General features: G+C 42.3%; 2 protein-coding genes across 2 annotated transcripts; both read right to left on the minus strand.

Moving 5' to 3' along the window:
* Window positions 1–207: 207 nt before the first annotated feature.
* LOC146520236 (WAP, Kazal, immunoglobulin, Kunitz and NTR domain-containing protein 2-like) lies at window positions 208–12,032 on the minus strand. Its single transcript, XM_085157287.1, has 3 exons — window positions 5,248–12,032; window positions 4,130–4,446; window positions 208–3,933 (listed from the first exon to the last, which is right to left on the minus strand). The coding sequence occupies exons 1-3, from the start codon at window positions 5,458–5,460 to the stop codon at window positions 2,733–2,735; spliced, it is 1,731 nt and encodes a 576-aa protein (XP_085013413.1). The 5' UTR covers window positions 5,461–12,032; the 3' UTR covers window positions 208–2,732.
* Window positions 12,033–12,152: 120 nt separating this feature from the next.
* On the minus strand, window positions 12,153–19,180 carry ankrd40 (ankyrin repeat domain 40). The gene is made up of 5 exons (XM_085157291.1): window positions 18,669–19,180; window positions 17,971–18,119; window positions 16,974–17,606; window positions 15,868–16,049; window positions 12,153–14,657 (listed from the first exon to the last, which is right to left on the minus strand). The coding sequence occupies exons 1-5, from the start codon at window positions 18,800–18,802 to the stop codon at window positions 14,514–14,516; spliced, it is 1,242 nt and encodes a 413-aa protein (XP_085013417.1). The 5' UTR covers window positions 18,803–19,180; the 3' UTR covers window positions 12,153–14,513.
* Window positions 19,181–20,353: the final 1,173 nt, after the last annotated feature.

Consider the following 20,353-nt stretch of genomic DNA (forward strand, 5'->3'; position numbering starts at 1 on the left):
TTTTGCACACAACTGTAATATAATCAGCCCCAGGTATATTAGAAACAAAGGTCCTGTTAAACTTACCTTATTTCTCACTACACTCTTATTCATATTTTGAACTATGTGTATTTAATGAACAGTAAATATAGATGAAGGACAACTATCAGTCCAACTTAACACTATATTATTTAAATATACTTAGGCAAGCTTACAATGGCTCATGGCTTGCTTTTCTCTTTCTTTTTTAAGTACTCTGCTGCCACCCAGTGGACAAACACAATGGCTGCTGAAAAGAAAAATCAGTAGTGTAATTTTCTTCATATCCGCCACACAAAAACGGCCCATTATGCAACTAAAAAATGTACTATTAGTTCTGATTACATTGATTTTGGTGTCCTGGTCCTCGCCAAGATTTAATCTAAACAGCCTCTTAAAATAAGCAACATGTTAGACTCAAATAGTCACTGATCCATTTTTTTATGCTTTAAATTGAAAGGCTACATTTTCAAACTGCTTTGACTTATTTCAGGATGTTTGAATATAAAGACATTTGCAGCTGATAACTGTTCAAATTATTGACTTGAACGTTTCTAAATGATTGCAAACACCAACACAGGATAAGAAATACTGAAATTATTTGTTTATTTGTTCACAAATAACCAAAATCTTGTGATGTGATTGCGAGACATAGACATGATGCAAGGACTGCCTCTACTCTGTTTCTGTTTCATATCATGTATGTGTGTATTTTTTTAATAGCTATAGATTTGATCAAATTATAATGAATATGGACATTGGTTGGCAATTGGTTGTGCAACATATCTAATGTATAACGTAATTTTATTTATCTATTTTTTTCAATTAGTCATCTTAAAGTGAAAGTAAATCACCGCTCTGAATACTTGGAAGATCTTCAGTGATATAGTGTCACTGAGGGCACTCTGCCCCTCCCTCCTTTGTACCTGCGGCTGTCTGGCTTATTATTATGGTCTGTCTGGCCAGCTGCCTGGCTGGTGGTCTCTAAGTGAACTTGATACTGAAATCAGCAGCCAGCTGTGATGTGTAGTACATCAAGGAGGCTGTGCGGAGCTCTGTCTGGAGCTCAGCCAGTCACTTAACACTTGTCAACAGTTCTAATGAAAGTGGCCTTTTCCTTGGTGGCCTCTTTTTCATTAGCAGGGTCAGAGGTCGCCGCCCAAGGCTGGTTGTCGGTCGGTGGGAAGGAGGTTGAGGATGAGGGCTGAGGAAGAGGGCTGAGGAAGGGATTTAGAGAAGGGGATATAAGGCCAGAGGGGAACGGAGGGAGGGGAGAACATTCAAAGGCTAGCTGGCGCTATGATCAGCTGATCCAGCTCACAAAGCATTTATAAACCCTGCCTCGATTCTCAAATTACAAAAACCTGCAAGGCTGATTTTCTTTTCGCCATTGTCACCATCCGCAACCAAGATCTTAACCTGAAAACATTAAAGCATTTTCAGAATAACTGCGTGTGCTTGAAGCTCTGCACTGACTTGCTTGCTTCATGAGTTACCTTCCCCTGCTCCTGCTTAACTTATTACACCCTTTTACACCGCTTCCACTCCTCTCTCTGTTCTCTATTATGCCCCCGAAACACAGATGTGGCCAACTGAGGGAGCGAAAGAGAGAGAATCAGCCAACATCCCTCTCCTCCTCCCCCTCCTCCTCTTCCCCTTCACCGCGGCCTCTTGCACATGAAAGGGACCGTGCAAGGCCAATGGATGGCCGGTGGGGTGTGTGCTATGCGAGGGCCCCAGACCCAGACACAACACAACACACAGCTCCACAGGCCACCACAGCTGTGCTGGAATGTGACCTGTTTCGAATTTTAATGCCAGACTCGGCCCTGCATGTGTGTCTCCGTGTGTGTGTGTCGAAGGAGGAGGACATGGATGGAGGGACATCAACTACAGAACAACATGCACTGCCCGCCTTAACGCTTTGACAAATTGTGGCAGTGTCTGGTATTTCTCCTTCAGCAGAGGAAACAGCATTTTAAAAAAATCAAGAAGGAAGGAACATTTTTCAAGATTAGCTTTATTTATTTGCTATCATGTTTTATACATGTTTTAATGAACATTAATGTAGGATATCATAGACAAAATAAAAAACATATCTGGTCCCTATGCAATTAGATCAACAGAGCTAGATCAGTAAAAATAAATATGAAGTACACAAGTCCACGTACATACACATGGACACTCAAAAAAAAATCTAAAAATAAAAAAAATTGTCCGGAAAATGGAACCGAAGAGCTTATTTGATTCTGGTTGATAAACTGAGGCATTATAGTGCGCTTAAGTGCTGAGGACAGATGTTACAAAATATCAACTGTGAGATACCCATCAAAAAAATAAAGCAACTATACTAATCTTATTAGGATATGCTGATATATACGAGTGGCATTAGTGTATATTTGGGTAACATTTGGAAAGGAAAAGGATTAAATACTTTAAACAGGGTAAATGCTTCTGACTATTAATACGCCACTTGCTTAATCCAGACAGTGTACCCCACAACTGAATAAAAAGAAATAACACAGTGAACAGTACGGATGATGTAAAATGTTTTTCTGAGACCTTCTGAGCTGTGTGGAAAATGAGAGAGGAAAGAAAACAACCTGCAGATACGTTTCTAGTTTTGCGTTTGTTGGCAGTCAGTCTGACTGTTGAGGTCACTGGATTTATCTGAAAATGACAACCTGTAACGAGCTTTCAGTTGCTATCAGAGTCTACTGGACGGTGGAGAAATCTTTAATGAAATCGCAAGTTTTCTTGCTGATAATCTCACGCAGCTTCCTGATTCTGCGATTGCTCGAGGAGCCTACAAAGCTGTCGGGCTGCAGGATGGCCATGCCGTTGTGGACGTCCCCCATGATAATGAGCTGCCCGTCGGCTACAGTGATGTTGGGGCAGGGGCAGTTCCAGTCCATGTTTAGAAGAGTCACCTCAAGTGGTTCTTTGCCAAAGAATCTAAGACCCATCTTCTCATCCTTCAAGATCTCCTCCACCGTCACCAAAGCGTGGCCCGACTCTTGTTCCTCTGTCAGCTCGGTCACCCGGCCGAGGATCACGAAGTCGCTCTTGCAGAAGCTGGCCACCATCTTGCCTCGGGGTTTGCACACCTTGCAGTTGTTGTTCTTCGGAAAGGGGCACATCTCTTCACAGGCCTCTTTAGATTGAAAGTTGTTCTCGTTGCCACCGCAGCCTCCGTACACAAACGACTGGCACTTTTTGAGAGTGCTGCTGTAAGCCCAGCGGGGCTCGTAGGCTTTGCAGGGGCCTTGAAGGCTTGGAAGGCTACAGGGAGCTGCCAGCTCTCCTCCGCATGACAGCATGCAGGCTTCGTAGGTGTCAAAGTGGTTTCTGTTTTTGTTGCACTGACTGTAGGTAAAGGTGAAGCAGTTGTTCCTCTTTGGTTCATAATACCAGCTTATGCTCTCTTCCCCACAGTCATCCGTGTCTGGACTCTTAAGGCACTCGGCAGCTGGAAAAGGCAGGTTGGTGCTGTTCCCCTCTGGATTTTTACTTTTCGTTTCTTTCTTGATCACTACCAGAGGATAGTGTGATGACACACTTCCTCCAACATTTCTGGCTGTGCATGTATAGATTCCAGCATCCTGAAGTTGCGCGTTGTATATAACTAGCTGACCGATGTTAGTGACCACGACGTTCCCTCGGACGTGATTGGGTCTCATTACGATATTCTCTTTCCCTTTCAGTTGCTTCTCCCAGGTGATTTCCGGATGCGGCTTTCCAGACACTTCACACAGGAAGGTGGCTGTCTCACCCACAAAGACAGCCTGCTGGCTGGGTCCATTGTGTATGGCAGGAAGCTGGATGTCAGTCGGGAGGGTGGTCTGGAGCGCGGTGGTGGGATGTAATGTGGTCTCCACAGGGAGTGGGCTGGTGTTTGGCCAGGTCAGGTGGTACCTGTAGGTAATAAATCAGAGCCAGTTAATGTCTGAGGTTCTTCTTTCATTCCCATTGGGATGTTTTGTACACAAAACACATTAATATTGCTAAACTAAAGTTAGAGGAGAGTCTCAATTTTTAAGACTGATGAAGGACAACTTTACCTTATTACCAAAAAGCAAACAGTAGAGATCTAAAATACTTAACATGTTACCTGCAGGTGACCTCAGAGATAGAGATACCCTTGGAACAGGCCTCAGCGTCCATGTAGCACTTGTTATAATACGTCATGCCATCAGATGCACACGTGAAGTGGGGTTCTCTCTCACAGCGGTCTCGGCACTTACAAACTGGCTGGCCGTCCCAGATGTCACACTCGGACCCTTGCTGAGAGCACATGAACTTGTCGCAGGTGGCACCCTTTGGCATTCCAATGGGGCCCTTGTTCCCTTTGATGTCTATATAGCGTGCTGCCACACAGCTCTTGTTACCGCATACATTAGGGCAGCACTTCTCAAAAGTCTCACAGTCCTAAAGTTTGAAGAGAAAATAACACTTTTCTACCACATATCAGCAGTGAATGGAATCACGTGAACTGGACAAAACAGAGAAGACACTTTAAGGCAGGGATGTCAAAAGTGGAAAAAGAGGAAGTTTTCTGTCATTTAATTGTTTATCTGTTACTTAACTATATTGGTGTAGAATGAACGGCAGTGCAGGTGGAGTCTTTATCGCTAGAAAAAGCTGTAAAATGTATGACAATACAGCTAAAAGTTCAAAATCGTTGCACTTCACATTTTCCAAACCCTTCCAGAGGGCCAGATTGGAGTCTTTGCCAGCCCAAATGCGGTCCCCGAGCCTTATGTTTGACACCCCTGCTTTAAGGTTTAAAGAAGTCATATTTTGTGTTCACATTTTTTTATTTGAGATACATTTTGGTCTTGAGGATTCTTTAAATATTGTTTACAACAGTATTGGCCAATGTGTGACGGCTTGAATAAAAACTTTGAAAGGAGTAAGTTTAGTTATAAATGCACTCCTGGTACATGACCTTACCACAGAGGTTATTTTGGCTGTGTTCAGTTTCTATTACAGTGCAAAAGGAAGGTAATACTTTAATCTGCGTAAAAACACATAAATTATTCCCACTGATCAGTCTTAACTCCTCTTTTTGTTCAGCCTCGACCGTTTTAACTTCAGTATTCAGTAGCAATGAATGAATTTAAATGATTTTTTTTTTTTTGAAATGCAATTTTTTTCTCTTATTTTTAAATCCAGTTTGCCTAAATCTCGGCTGCACGCGAACATTTTACAAGCAGTAAGAGAACTCACCTGATCGGATTCGCACTCGCGCATGCAGGTGCTCATAGCATCCACCCACAGGTTAGGGTTCAGATCGTTCGGGCAAAGACCTGCGTGAGAGTACACCACTTTTGCCACAGACATGGGCATTGCTCTCACACGGCAGCTGTCTATGTAAAGAAGTAGAGTATAGCAATGTCCAAGAAGAAACCAGATCCATCGGTGAAACAGCATCCACCACATATCCGGCGCGTAATGGAAGCACTAAAATGCAGAAAATACAACCGGGTCTCGCCGACTTTAGGGCTTTTAAGATGTCTTTACACTAAGTCCAGTCGCGTGAAATTTAAAAAAGAAAAAGAGACGACGAATAAAATTTAAGGTAGAAAAAAAAAGGCGTTTGCGGGACCGGGACCGATCTTGAGAGCTGTCCGGGTTTTTTTTTTTTTCTTCCTACGTTGATAGAGGCAGAGGATGAGGGCTGTGGTGGTGCGAACCCCTTTAAGGTCTAGCTACATGAATTACAGTGACCCGTCTACTCGGACAGCATAAACCCAGCTGAGTTACAGTCATGAACAACTTAATTAAAAGTTCGCCAACAGTTTGCAGGCGTTGTTTCACAGAAGACTGGTGAGACACCTGTGCGTAAGGCGCTGCCTGCCTTAACCCTTAACTTGCAAAGTTGGTGAAAAGTAGCGATGATTCCGAAATTATATGGGGAGTTTAACACCATTTAGTATCCATGAAAATAGAAATGTAAACTATTAATAAATGTGACGTCGTGGTTTGGCACGAGCTCATTCATTCTGATTTGTCAGTGTTAAGATTTTATTCAGTATATGAAGAAAAAAATGCTACTATCCTGTAGCAAATTAAGCTTTGAGTGGGCTTCTGTTCAGAGATAATGTTTTACACAGACTGCGTATCACTTCATCTTTGTGATAATGCGCAGTGATTACTGTAAAATCTCACCTGCTCGTCTGAAGAAAATGTGACTCTCCAGGAGATAGCGCCAAACTCAGTGCAGTTCCGTCGGGTCTTTGCCTTCTGCACGGAGAGACCACCAAATAGTGCCTGGTTCATTCAGTCTTCTTGGGGTGAAATGCAGATGTGGCTGCACTGTCGGCTGTTATAACTGTTTTCGCACGGATTTGAACATTTTTATTTTGGATAATAGGTCTTTACCCATCTAGGTTTTTTTTATGTTTCAATGTCTTCCCACCGGGAAACAATTCTGTGCCTCACAAACTCTGATTCACACTTTTCAGACAGAAAACAATTATGATGGCGCACCAGATGGTGTCATACATGTCAGGATCTCTGTTAAAGTTTTTAATTCCTGTTATTTATAGAGACATGTAAAACTATAACAATGTTCATTTCTGCTTCTTACTATTTTGAAAAGAGGTTTTTAACATTATTAGTGTGTTAAATCCTAAATCAGTCTCAAACTGCTAAATAAGGAATAACCACTGATTTTCCTTTAATGACTCTTACTGATAATTTAGTCAATTATAAACTGAATAGAAATTGGTGTTTAACTTTCTTAACTAAAAGCTTTGCGGTGTCTGGAAACCTAAAAGGAAAAACTTTAGGCAGGGCATGCTGCAGTAAAGGAGAGTCTGCAGGGTCATTTGGCAGCTATCACAATATTGACATGCAGGACGTCACAAATAGTACAGCTTGAAATCACGCTGTGAGAAACTGTATCATTTCCCGCAAAAGGCAATTCCAGGAAGTGCTGCAGAAGAGAAGGCCTCAAAACAAAACAAATAGGTTGGAGGTCTGCTTGGTGTGAACAAAACCACAGGAACAAAGGGTTTTCTATAGTCCTCACTTTAAGCCTTTGCTCGTGTTAAATAGCTGGTGCAGCTTTAAAGGAATAAAAATGTTTACATTTTGAAACCTTCTGTTTCTGCGTCTCTATATGTGTGTGAGAGAGAGATAAAGAGTATGGTTATGTCGGCTGTGCTTCCCAAGCTGAGTCCCCGCTGAGCCTGAAGAGGCCCACTGTTCTTTAGGCCGAGCCCTGCAGTCCCATTCTCCTCTCCTGTCTGTTAGCCCTCTCTGAGGGCACTTGTATAAACACGGACACATAAAAAGGAAGTATATAGAGAATGTGTTTAACACTGATTATAAAGATTCACCTACGGACGTGCATACAGTCACAGTCACGATATGTTTTTACTGTCTGCTCACTCACACCCCCACCACCACAGACCCCCCTTTCCCCTAACCTTCAACCCTCAAGACCCTGCATTCCCAGCATAGTCGACACTGGTGCTTACGGGGCATGTCAAATATTGAATAAAGCTACATGGAGGACCCCATGCAGCCCACCAGTCTATCTGCCTCCAGAACATATATTGTCTGAAAACAGACCTTGACTTTGACCTTCTCTGTGCACCTCTCCATGTGTCTGTGCAGACCAAACAGTCCAAGAACCCGACAATTTTATGTTTGTAATAATAAGAATAAAATATATTAAGATTTTATACTTATTATACATTATATAATATACAATCAAAAGCCTGATAACAGGTTGCAGGACAGTTTTGCTATAGGAGTTGCTCTGCCAAAAGTCAAAAATCACTAAAGAGTTTGTTGGATGTGACAGAGAACATCACTGGCAGAAGCCTTCCTGCCATTAAGGACATCTACTTCCAGCAGTGCTTGCGTGAGCAATAAGGGGCCAAGGATGGCACCCTGGGGAACGCCAGTTTTAACCATCAGTATTTCTCCCTTAGCAGTTTGGATTTTACTTCAAATGTTCAAAATTAAATTTTCTCCTGTTTTAAGTGTTCAGTAGACGTTCAGTATCCTCGCATTAGTCAAATTTCTAAAAACCTTTCTGTTAATGTGTGTGAAGTACAAACCAACTGCTAATAAGTACAGCATGCCACAAAAGGAATACATTTTCACACTGCTGGTGGACGACCTCACATTTAACATTCTTTATTTCACAGACTTAGGACAACAAGCCTACTTAAGGTCCGAAGTATGTACACTACCAGTCAAAAATGTGGACATGCCTTCTCATTTTTCAAAGAAGAAATTGACAAATAACTCTAAATACATTTCATATTTTAGAGTCCTCAAAGTAGCCACCCTTTGCTTTGTTGACAGTGCTGCAAACCCACGGACTTCTCTCAATGAGCTTCATGATGTAGTCACCTGAGGTGGTTTTCACTTCACAGGTGTGCCTTCTCAAGGTTCATTTGTTGAATTCCTTGCCTTCTTAATGGGATTGGGACCATCAGTTGTGTTGTGCAGAAGTCAGGTTGGTAAACAGCTGACAACCCCATTTGACAGCTGTTAGAATTCCCATTATGGCAAGAACCAATCAGCTAAGTAAAGAGAAACAACAGTCCATCATTACTTTAAGAACTGAAGCTCAGTTGGTCTGGAAAATTGGCGAAACTTTGAATCTGTCCCCAAGTGCAGTCACAAAAACCATTAAGTGCTACGATGAAACAAATGTAAACCGCCCCCGGAAAGGAAGACCAGGAGTCACCTCTGCTGCTGAGGATAAATTCATCCAAGCCAGCAGCCTTAGAAATTGCAAGTTAACAGCACCTCAGATTAGAGCCCAGATAAATGCCACACAGAGTTCCACTGGTCCAATGGCTGCTAAGAAACCACTACTAAAGAAACGCAACAAGCAGAAGAGATTTGCTTGGGCCGGGAAACACAAGGAATGGACATTAGACCAGTGGAAATCTGTACTTTGGTCTGACAAGTCCAAATTTGAGATCTTTGGTTTCACCTGCCATGTCTTTGCACAGAAAATGGATGGTCTCTACATGCATGGTTTTCACCGTGATGATGAGGGGGTGCTTTGCTGGTGACACTGTTGGGGATTTATTCAAAACTGAAGGCACACTGAACCAGCATGGCTACCACAGCATCCTGCAGCAGCATGCCATCACATCCAGTTTGCGTTTAGTTGGACCATCATTTATTTTTCAACAGGCCAATGACCCCAAACACACCTCCAAACTGGGTAAGGGCTGTTGGACCAAGAAGGAGAGTGATGGAGTCCTGCTCCAGATGTCCTGGCCTCCACAGTCACCTGACCTAAACCCAATCAAGATGGCTTAAGAGAGATGGACCGCAGAGTGAAGGCAAAGGGCCAACAAGTGCTCAGCATCTCTGGGAACTTCTTCAAGACTGCTGGAAAAACAATTTCAGGTGATGACGTTATGAAGCTCATCGAGAGAATGCCAAGAGTGTGCAAAGCAATAATCAAAGCAAAGGGCGGCTATGCTGAAAAATCTAAAATCTAAAACATGTTTTATTTCCCACTTTTTTGTTTACTACGTAATTCCATGTGTTCATTCATTCATCATAATTTTGATGCCTTCAGTGAGAATCTACACTGTAAACAGTCATGAAAATAAAGAAGAACCATTAAATGAGGAGGTGTGTCTAAACGTTTGACTGGTAGTGTACCTGCAAATAACATCACCTTCTGCCTTTATTTGTAAAAATGCTTCAGGGGTTCTGCACCACGTCGATCCACAGATGCTTTTGCCCACGATTGAAGTCTGGGGATCTGGTGGGACTTGTTTAAAAACAATGAAGGTGTTATGACTGTTCATACTAAGCTTATTATGAGTGTCTCGTTCCATAACAAAGGAGAAGGACACGTCCAGCCACAGCAGGTACCTAAGCCGATTTTTCAGTCTAGACACACAGCATGTCAATGAGAGACATGTAGGAATACACACACAGATAATGTATGCAGTACATCTCACTAGAAATGCCTCGTCTCTCTTTGTAAATTGGCTTGCATTTTCTGTAGACACACACGCATGCTTAACTTCTGGAACACAATTCTCTGTATATTGTGCAATATTTGTGCTCTGCAGATTTGCTGTCTCTGAACATCTGGTCACCACATGAACGCCGCTGTATTCATTTCGCTGAAAAGGTTAAGGATTTCACACATACAAGTATCAGGACTTAGGTGATGTTTATGTTCTTTAAAACCAAAAAGGAACATAACAAAATGTGTTGTCAGCTAAGTCCATACCAGAACGATGCACAACACTGGCTTATTGTGCAAACGTTAAAGTAAAATGAACTTAACCACAGCTGGATGGCGTAGCAGCACGGAGCGATTAGCGCGATATCTCATTTTATCACATCTTGAAATAAATGCCTAAAGTACACTCAACGGCCACTTCATGTACCCGATTAACTACTCGTTAACACTAACATCTAATCAGCCAATCACATGGCAGCAACTGTGCACTTTTAAGTAGACATGGTCACGATGACTTGCTGGCCTTTAAACTGAGTATCAGAACATAACTATTTATTGGCTTTAAAGAGATTGGTTTGAGAAAAAAATCCAGTGAGCGGCAGTTCTCTGAGCAAAAGAGCCTTCACGTCAGAAGTCAGAGAATAGCCACACAGCTTCAAGCTGATGAGGCAACAATAACTCAAATAATCACTTCTTACAGCCAAGGTATGCAGAAGAGCATGTCTGAATGCACAACACCTTGAACTTTGAAGCAGATGGGCTACAGCAGCAGAAAGCCACACCTCGGCGCCACCCCTGTCAGCTAAGAACAGGAAACAGAGGTTACAATTCACACAATTCCACAAACAAGGAAAAAAGACTGGGAAAAAATGCCACTTTGTCCAACAATTATTCAGATGGCAGGGTCACAACTTAACATCAACAGCATGAAAGCATGGACCCATCCTGCCTTGTTTCAACAGTTCAGGCTGGTGATGGTGCTGCGATGGTGCGAGGGTTATTTTCATGGCAAATTTTCGGCCCCTTAGTACCAATTATGCATTGTTTAAATACCACAGCCTACCTGAATATTATTGTTGACCATGGCCATCCTTTTATGAAAAGTGTATCCATCTTCTGATGGCTGCTTCCAGCAGGATAACAAGCGAGGTCACAAAGATTTCATCATGAATCTCGAGCGTGGCAATAAGTTGCCTGCACTCAAAGGGCTTCCACAGTCACCAGATCACAATCCAACAGAGCACCTTTGGGATATGGCCCAACATTTCCGAGGAATGTTTTCAGCACCTTGTTGAATCTATGCCACGAAGAACAACGGCAGCTCTGAAATGGATCAGTCCACTACTGGCGAAGTGTACCTAATGAAGTGGCATATAATTGTAACGGCAGCATTTAAAATGTAAATGTCAAGCAACTCCTTGACTCCTGACTGGCTGATTGATGTATGCAAGCTATGAGCAATGTGATGACACTATGAGAATCCTCTTATCAAATGTACCTTGGTAAGAGTTTAATATACTTCCCTGTGGTTTTATTATACTTAGATTTGTGTTTGTATAGTTAACAACCTACAAATGGAAAAATATTCTGATGTTTATTAGAATCAACATTTAGGCTACACACAGTATCTCTGTTTGTATTACAGAGCAAAAGTGATATTTGTTTGAAGGGGAAAAAAGGGGGAGGGTTTTATGCTTCTCTTATTTACCTGCTTACCCTGCTACACTTCTAAATGACAATAATGAAACCATTAATGTAGCAAAGACTGAGAAAGCTTACCGTGACAGTTCACATCCATAACTGTCCTATGTGACAGTGTAAGGATTAGAACTGAACTGTCTGTACTCAATTATATAATAGTATTTAAATGACTCCCCACAGAGAAGAGCAGATAACTAAAAATGGATTCATTTCAGTGTAAAGCTAAAATAGTCCAGTATTTAAACAAGCTCAGATTAATGACTGTAGTGAACTCAAAGAAATTTAGAAAAATCTTTAGATTATCCCACTAGTCCTCCTATATGTGGCTCTTCCGATGCCTGTATTTTCTCATGTGTGCCCTCTTGTGGTTGTCACCTGAAACACATTTAATTTCAGTTAAACCTGCAACACAACACATGTAAAAGGAAAAGAGTTCAGTGTAGATATTCAAACAATTAGTCAGATGGAGATATACCATGCTTTATCAAAGAACATACAGGTCATCAGAAACAAAAAAACAAACAAAATTAACAGTGCCCAAGATTAATTCTACAAGTACACAGGACGTACTGTATATAAAAATATCAGACTCTGAATGCATAGGTTAAGTCAAACTGCCTTTTCTAGAACAATAAGCAACCCAACAAATACAACGTTAGTCATCGCTTCCCACGGAATCAAAGACGACTCCATAAAAACCGACTGCAAACATGCTGCTCTCATTCACCGGGGCGCAAACCGCCCCCACTTTCTCAACCGAGCTCCTGCCTGACACACGTGGCACAACTTCACTTAATAAAGCATTTTAAAATAGTTTGGAACATAAACTAAGCACTCCGTCTACCTCCTTTCACCTTCACGAAAACCTCTGAAACACCTTCCTCCTCCCCACACATTGCACTTAGCTTCAGCATCACCGCACCCCCCCCCCCCCCCCCCCCCGCCACTTTTTGAACTCCTCTGAAACAAACTTTTTTTGACACAAAACAACAGGCCTAGCTGGTTTCAACCATACATACAAATTAATTAAAAAATATAAAACATATAAATACAGTAAGAGCTTCAGGTAATACAGTTGAACAGTAAACAGTTACCACTGGGTAAGAAACTGATTGCAGGACATGAGCGGCGTCCGCCAGCACTGCTTAAAAGAAACGAGCCCCAGCATTGTGAATTAAAGGATTATGTGTCGATGAAAGCAGCATAAAACATTACCATCTAACACGACGTGGCTGTGCCTCTTCACCAGTTTAACAATTAGCTTTCCTATTAGTGTTAATCATCATCTTACATTACTTTGATTTTTTTGTTGTGTATTTAAATTTTTAAAAGGTCTTGCTAGCACTAAACAGGCCTTGCTGGTAGAACTAAAGCCATTTATACTCCTTTCTTTACTTAAAAAAAAAATCTAGTCACCATATACGAGTTTAGGTTTGAATTGAAGTAACAGTGCTATTTGTAATATTATTTTCGCAACGAGGAAGCGCTGAATCATAAAAAACAAACCCCCCAGGTCCTTAGCAATCTCCTGTTTCATTCCTTCCTGGAGTTGAATATCGGTCGAGGATGCCTTCTTTTGTGTGGTTAGCATCTTTGCTGGCTAGATTAGTTTTTGGTTTCAATCCTGACACATTTAAACGTATGGACAACAACTGAATACATTCGAACTCACAGGAAAAACGAAACGGAGCGTCGTCCGCAACCTCTGCTGGGACTCGAGCCTCGTCAGCCTAAAGCGTTATTCATGGTCTTGCTTTATTAGTATTAGTGTAATTGTAAATTAAATATGAACCTTCACAGTTGACAATAAGTTTTTTAGTGACGAAACAGATTAACATACCCTGCAAAGCAAAAGTGACATTTGTTTAAAGAGAAAAAGAAAAAATAAGGGGGAGGAGGGTCAGTTTCAAGTGGCTGCAGTTTTATCTCCAACATTTAAGTCTTATGTGAATAAACAAACATAACTAGATCTTCCTTTACCACAGTGTACAACTGGATGGTGTCACTACGCAGGGAAACGAGTACTCCTGCTCAAACGTGTCCATCCTTGTGGGAAAGAGATTAAAGCGTCATCTCTGCTATCGTCTAATACATGTAAAATTAGTCCAGCGATACTTCAAATGTCACCTGTTGTAAGATTAAATCCACCTTGAGAATTAGGCCAAGAGCAGATACACTGCAGGAAAAAAAACCTACACAGTTTTTTGCCTACAGCATATATGAAAGTGTGTACTGAAGCCAGTATGTGTGATATCACTCAACAGGTCACGTCCACTGTGCTGTGCCTGGTCCTGTTCTGTTGACTTGATTATCTTATCAGTTAGAGTTATGCAAATCCTTCCCGTTGCCCTCTGTCTTCTCAGACCACAGCCTGAACCAGTATAGAAATGTGTCCATATAAGGCTATTGCAGAATCCTGTTCAAGTCCAGCCCATAAGGAAGACAAGCCAGTGTCCTCCTCTGTTGTCCTACTGGAGCCTTGGCACAAAGTGCAGTGGGAGGAGAGAAAAGAGCTAAAGAGATGAGAGAGGTGTCCAAATGCTTCTGCAAGTCATCGAGGGCACCATGCATCAGTAATCACTTAGAACTGGTTTGGGTACACAAAAGCAGCGTGAGGGTCAGAGGAGGACAGGAGGCAAACAATAAGCTACAGTCTGGGGGGGGGGGGGGGGGGGGGGGGGGGAAGATTCCCAGTTAGTTAAACTGGCAAAACACCAAAGCTGAACAAAACTGTAATGAGGGACCTGGGCAGGCAACTAGTTATGGTTGCTTGAGGGTAGCTACAGAAGCCATTGTAAGCAGGGGGACTTCCAGCTTTTTGGGAGCTCTAGTAGGTGAGTCGGGAGGCCTTCATGTTGTAGCAGGGTCTGTCTGTTAGGCCCCCAGACCCAGAGAAGAGGGACAGGCTTTCTGCTTTCTCCAACACGACCTCCAGCTCCTGAAAGTCCTGCAACCGAGCCACATCCTTGTCCTGGTCAGGAGACAGATAGTCACATTTAAAATCGTCAACAAACACTACAGTTTCAACAAGTTCAAGTTAAATCTTTTTTTCATGGACATCCATAAAGTAGAGAGTACACGGATATGACCAAAGAAAGAAAAATGGAATCACTGAATTCTAAACTAACACAATAGCACAGAATGGTGTGTGTTGCTGCTGAGAGCATACCTCCTTACTGAAATCTACCACCCAGTGCACGTACCCCCCTCAATTATTTTTAAATATGAAGGTTTAACCAATCAAGAGACACAGACCTGAAATAGCATACTTATGCCTTCAATAATTTCACGTAACTGATGTTTAGCTGTGTAAAGCCCAAAGCTTCTTGTCTTTTTATGTCAGTGGAGTTCAGTTTGGGTCACGCTGGGGTTGGACTACAATACAGAACAACTTTCAGCTACTTTGAGTTTTCACAGACTAAACAACGAATATAAAGAGAAAACAAAATGAACCACATGTTGCAGCTTTGTCTTTATATATTCATTCTAATTTGATCACGCAGTCATCATTTGGACATAAAAGAACATGAACACAGTGTACCGACGGGGGTGGGAAGGTTTCAATGGAAAGTTAAAGTGGCTCACAAACTACAGATTAAGAGATTTGGAGAGTGTCACATGCATGAGTCAGACAGAGGAAAGCAGTGAGACTGAAAAGCTGAATAGTTTTGAATATATTCCTAACCTAACAGGACAGGTGGCTTTTCTGCGCTAGGCAGATACTAAGCATGCATTATATACGACACGTCGGCCTGAGAGTGGCTTTGGTGCATTTTCATTAGGTGTGTATTTTGCACGAAATTACACAGTAGCAGAAGATGTCGCACAGTCCTTGGATATGGCAACCTATACAAAACAACCTTTTGTTTAAAGGTTTAAAGTTTCAAAGTTTCATAGAGTGAGGCCAATTTTGTAACCACACAGACAGCAGACTAAATATATTCCACTTTTTCCCCTCCACTGAATTTGTTTGTTATACTATCCGTCTCATGGTTACCTTTAAATGAGCCCAAGAAATAATAATAAAGAGGGAAAAAAGCCTTTAAATGGCTGAAATTGTCTTTCCACATCTAAGATGCTGTGACAGATAAAATCGGTCTCTTGTTTTCCATTGTGTGGACATGACACTGTACAATAACATCATCAGCCTACACAGAGTAAGCAGGCTTTTGTGTCTGTACCTTTCTCAGCATGGTGTTGGGCAGCTTGCGGATCTTCTCCACGTGCTCGGCGCTGATATCCAACTCGCGGCAACAGACTCGTAGAAGGGAACGATAGGTGAGCTCCTGGCGGTCCAGCTCCACCTCAATGAAGTCGTTCTCCCGCGCATTGGGGTTCTGGATACGCACCTTCAGTACCAACTCTAGAGAGAGAGAACAACAGCAATACATCTTTACATTAACCACCAAAGTATCACACAGGCGCCTGGTGCATCTTGTCATTTTGGCTGTAAAATTATAAAATAATTCTTATCTTTCAGGAACCATTTGAACTTTCTCTACAGCTCAAAGTGGTTGAGAAGTTTTGGTGATCTCAAGCACACATGGTAACATGTAACCTGTGGAAACGCAAATATATGATTTTTCTGTCTGTGCTCAGACAGAAGCATCTTATGAATGCTTTGTACTATTATGAGAGACTGAATATTCTTTCTGAACAGTTCATTTACTGATCATTTAAAAAGTGAAAAGAAAGGGTCTGTTTAGTTTTTATGAAAGCACATTAATAAAGAAAGCATGCTGGTTATGTTTTGTCATAAAGATCAGCTTCTGGTTTGACAGGTCGACGACATCATGGAGTCAAATTAAGTTGTTATGTCTGTGATATTATTAACTTAGTAACTCGGCTGCAAATATCCATACTGTCATGCCACATGAAAGTTTTACTGTCAGAACATTCACCAACAAAGTGTCAAAGAGCCTGGTTCTTTCTTCAGCCTGCTATGCCTGACACCAGCGGGTGTTTAGCAGTGTGTAGTAATTTAATGGGGCTCTGCTAGCTAAGGAGTAAGTCACTACTCTCAGCTAAGAAATCCTTACAGCATGCAGTTTCTAGAAAATAATCCATGCTGTTGTTTTTATATTTCTATTTGCATAAGCATTAAACAAACAAGATATATAAAAAGTAAACTGCACATCATGTCTATTAGAAAAATGTGCTGATACTTGTGGTGCTGCACCTCGACGCTTCAGAGTAAACCAGGGGAGTTGTTTCTTCCCACTTAATGTGTTTGAAATTGAGATAAACATTTCCTGTTATTTTAATCTTTAATTCACAGTAAACCCACCTTGTACATTGACAGGGAAGGTGCTGGTGAAAAAGAAAGGCTGGAAGGCTGGCATGGCACCACCAGCCTGGCCGTAACTCAGTTGCTGTGGGATAGACTGCTGTCTGCTCACAGTCGGGTTTGTGCTGGCCACTGGGGCTTGGACCTGGCTGCCGCCGTTGCTAGCCAAGCTGGGACTGGGTGAGGCCAGTGGAGGTGAACACACGGTGCCGTTGTGCACCACTGTGTGCGGGTAGTCGACGTGGTTGACAAGGTGAGGCTCGACTGATAGGTCCATGGGCACCGTGCAGTTAACGACAGTGTGACTGTGGGAAGCAGCCGTGCTGGGTGAGACACCGTTCTGCTCGTTCACAGGGATGAACTCCCCAGTCTGGGCTTGGCTGTGGTTGATGGTGGGATTTGAGGAAGGAGCGGAGGCATCGAAGACGAGTTTCCGAGGAGGCTCGTGTGTTGGTGAAAGAGATGCCGAATCACTCTGCGTGTCTTCAGCGTGCTCTCCAGAACCGTTTTGTGTAAGGTGAATCACCTCTGACTTCTTGTCCATCTTGGAATACATAAAGGGCGGGTTAGACAGGTAGTTGGGGACGATTGGCAACTCGGGCTCCTTCACTTCAGGCACTTCCTCCACCTCAACTGTTGTAATAATGATCACAAAAGATGGGGGATTATTTCCTGCAAATAGACTCGAAACAATAGCAAAGACTGCCACAGATGCGTCAACACAAATACCCAGTGTTATAACTGATTATAGATATACACTTCACTCACTCAATCACACTTACACATTCATGCAGTACTTTTATCTATGCCTAAGCACTTCCTAACATTCACACATTGATGATGCCCAAGAAAGCTTCAGCATGCAGATCAGATGAGCCGGGTATCGATCCACTGAATCTACAACTGGTGGACAACCTGCTCTACGGCCTGAACCGTAACCAGCCCAGTTTCACCAATGTGACACAGGGAGCAGCAGAGTGAGAAATGTTGACTTTACCTCCTAACAGTCTTTTGATCTCCGGCTTGGATGTCAGTTGTGACGCTAACTCATCCTTAGCAGTGAGGATGTCTTTGTCCGCTCCACAACTGAGTAAGTAGGACACTATGTGCTTGTGATTCCTCTTGCATGCCCAGTGTAAGCATGTCCTGCAGGGATTATTGGAGAAACAAAAGAATTTAGTGGTGTACAAAAAGAAAAGGAAAAATAACAACAGAAATATACTGTATCACTCAAGTGGTACCACCTCTCATTAAGCTGACTATAGTGTGTGGCACTGGCATACAAATGGAAAAATATAAATAATGTATATATTACTTTAAACTTTAACCAAAATCTTGACATAACTCTACTTGGTTCTTTACAGGTGCAAAGTAACTGATGATGGGTGCATGCGTGAAAAATTAATAATCAAAGGTTGGTTTGTGTTTCCGAGCTCAGTAATCAGGCTATAGCAAAGAGAACAGGCTTGTGGTTGAAGCAGCCACTTTACTCAATATTTTGCTTGTTTGCTGGTTTTAAAGAAAAGCTAAAAGTGGCAGCGCCGGCTGATTAACAAGCCCTCTTTGGCGTAATAGGATAACGCTGAGCAGTGTTTTTAATCCCTGTAGCTTTGCTCTGCAATGACTGCACTCGACTCCTGGCCGGCTGCAGTCGCGACCGAACAAATACTACTATAAATCGGTGAAAACACTCACCATCCGTTGATTTCGTTTTGTGAGTTGACATTAACCCCACTCTCCACTAACGCCCGCACTTCATCGATATCCCCGATGGCAGACGCCTCTCTCAGCTGCTCCTGTAGCTCTTTATCCAGCGAATTTGTGGACATTTTTGGTTCACAAGGCTAGCGACGTGCGCTCATAGGACACGCAAAGACCACGCGAATTATGTTGCCAATACTAATTAGCTAAATATACTGGTTACAGCTAGCATTAGCCACCAGGCTAACCTTACCTACTGGCTAGCTCGACGAGGTGCTAGCTTATGGCAGCAAATCGCTTTGGCTATTTTAACTACGTGTTGACCGTCTCTGGCGTTCACACGTCAAGTCGTGTCCCTGCCGCGTGTTTCTGCTGTTAGTTCGCGTTACAGTGGCACCGCATGCACTCACTATAAACTCATTCAATCAAGCAGTAGTGTCAGAGCTCCGTCAATGCACTGCCAAAAACACCGCCGCCTCATCGGGAGGGGGGGGGGGGGGGCATCTTTAGATGTGACAACAGTGAGCACAAATGTTAGTTCCCCTCCGAGGAATCGCGTAGCCCGTGCGTTTCCCCACGTAAATTGTGTGATATTGCCGTTGGCTGTCATGAATAAGGAAATAACTGGGAGATAAAAGTTCAAAGTACTTTAACTGTTTTTGACTCACACGTGTTGCAGGCAAGCTGGAATAAACCTCCCTACACTTATAATAGCCAGTCCAGAAAAAGCTAAAACAGCTGTTGATTATTTGCCCCTAGCACACCTGTTACTTTTGTTTTTATATCCATTTTAATAAAGTTATAAATACTGGTTTTAAACTTGCAGTACATTTTTATGCTGCATTCCTTCAGTATGCCACTAGAGGGGAGCAAACACCCACGATACTACACTAACTTGAACTTTGGCGTAAGATACACCAGGGATACTACAGCTGCAAGGCAGCAATTTTAAAGAATCACAGTTTCAGACTCTGTGAGTGGCGAGGGAAACTGCAAGAAGGCGAGAGGAAAGAAGATAAGGAGTCTTAGTGGTAAAATGCGGAAGTACAAGAAAGCATTTAAAGGAAGAGGTTAGCTAAGAAAAAGTAGACAAGAGTACTGGGAGGCTGGGTGTACAGCAAAGAGAAGTGGCAAAGGATAATAGTGGATTGTATGTAAGGCTCTGGACACTAAGAACAGAGAGCAGGAGTTGTATAAACTGGTTATGGAAAGAGATCAAGGTGGAAAAGATGCACAGCAGTTTGGGGTGATTAAGGTAAGAGGTGGAAATGCACAAATGAGGGAAGAAAGTGTGTTGAGAAGGGGGGGGGGGGTCAAGAGGATTTCATAATATTATTTGGTTTTCATATGTGCATATTTTCAGTGATATCAACTTTCTTAGTAGAAAACTAATATGTTATATTTGAAGTTATATTTGACAAGAGCATAATAAACTGTGAATTCAGTTTTTGCTCTGCCAGCCCAATAGTTTTAGTGGCCCCCATATGACCACCCTATAAACATTTTTTGGGAGGCACTACTGGATGTAAAAGGATACAATGCTTGCTCTGAGTGTTGCTGTAGAGGTGCATAGAAACTCAGAGGGAGTTGAAATGAGTTACTAGATGGTAGTAAGACCTGTTATGATGTATGGTTAAATGAAAGGAGAGGAGGCAAAGTTACAGTTCATAGATGGAGTG

The sequence above is a fragment of the Neolamprologus multifasciatus genome, chromosome 4 (genome assembly GCF_963576455.1).
Source record: "Neolamprologus multifasciatus chromosome 4, fNeoMul1.2, whole genome shotgun sequence".
Taxonomy (NCBI): domain Eukaryota; kingdom Metazoa; phylum Chordata; class Actinopteri; order Cichliformes; family Cichlidae; genus Neolamprologus; species Neolamprologus multifasciatus.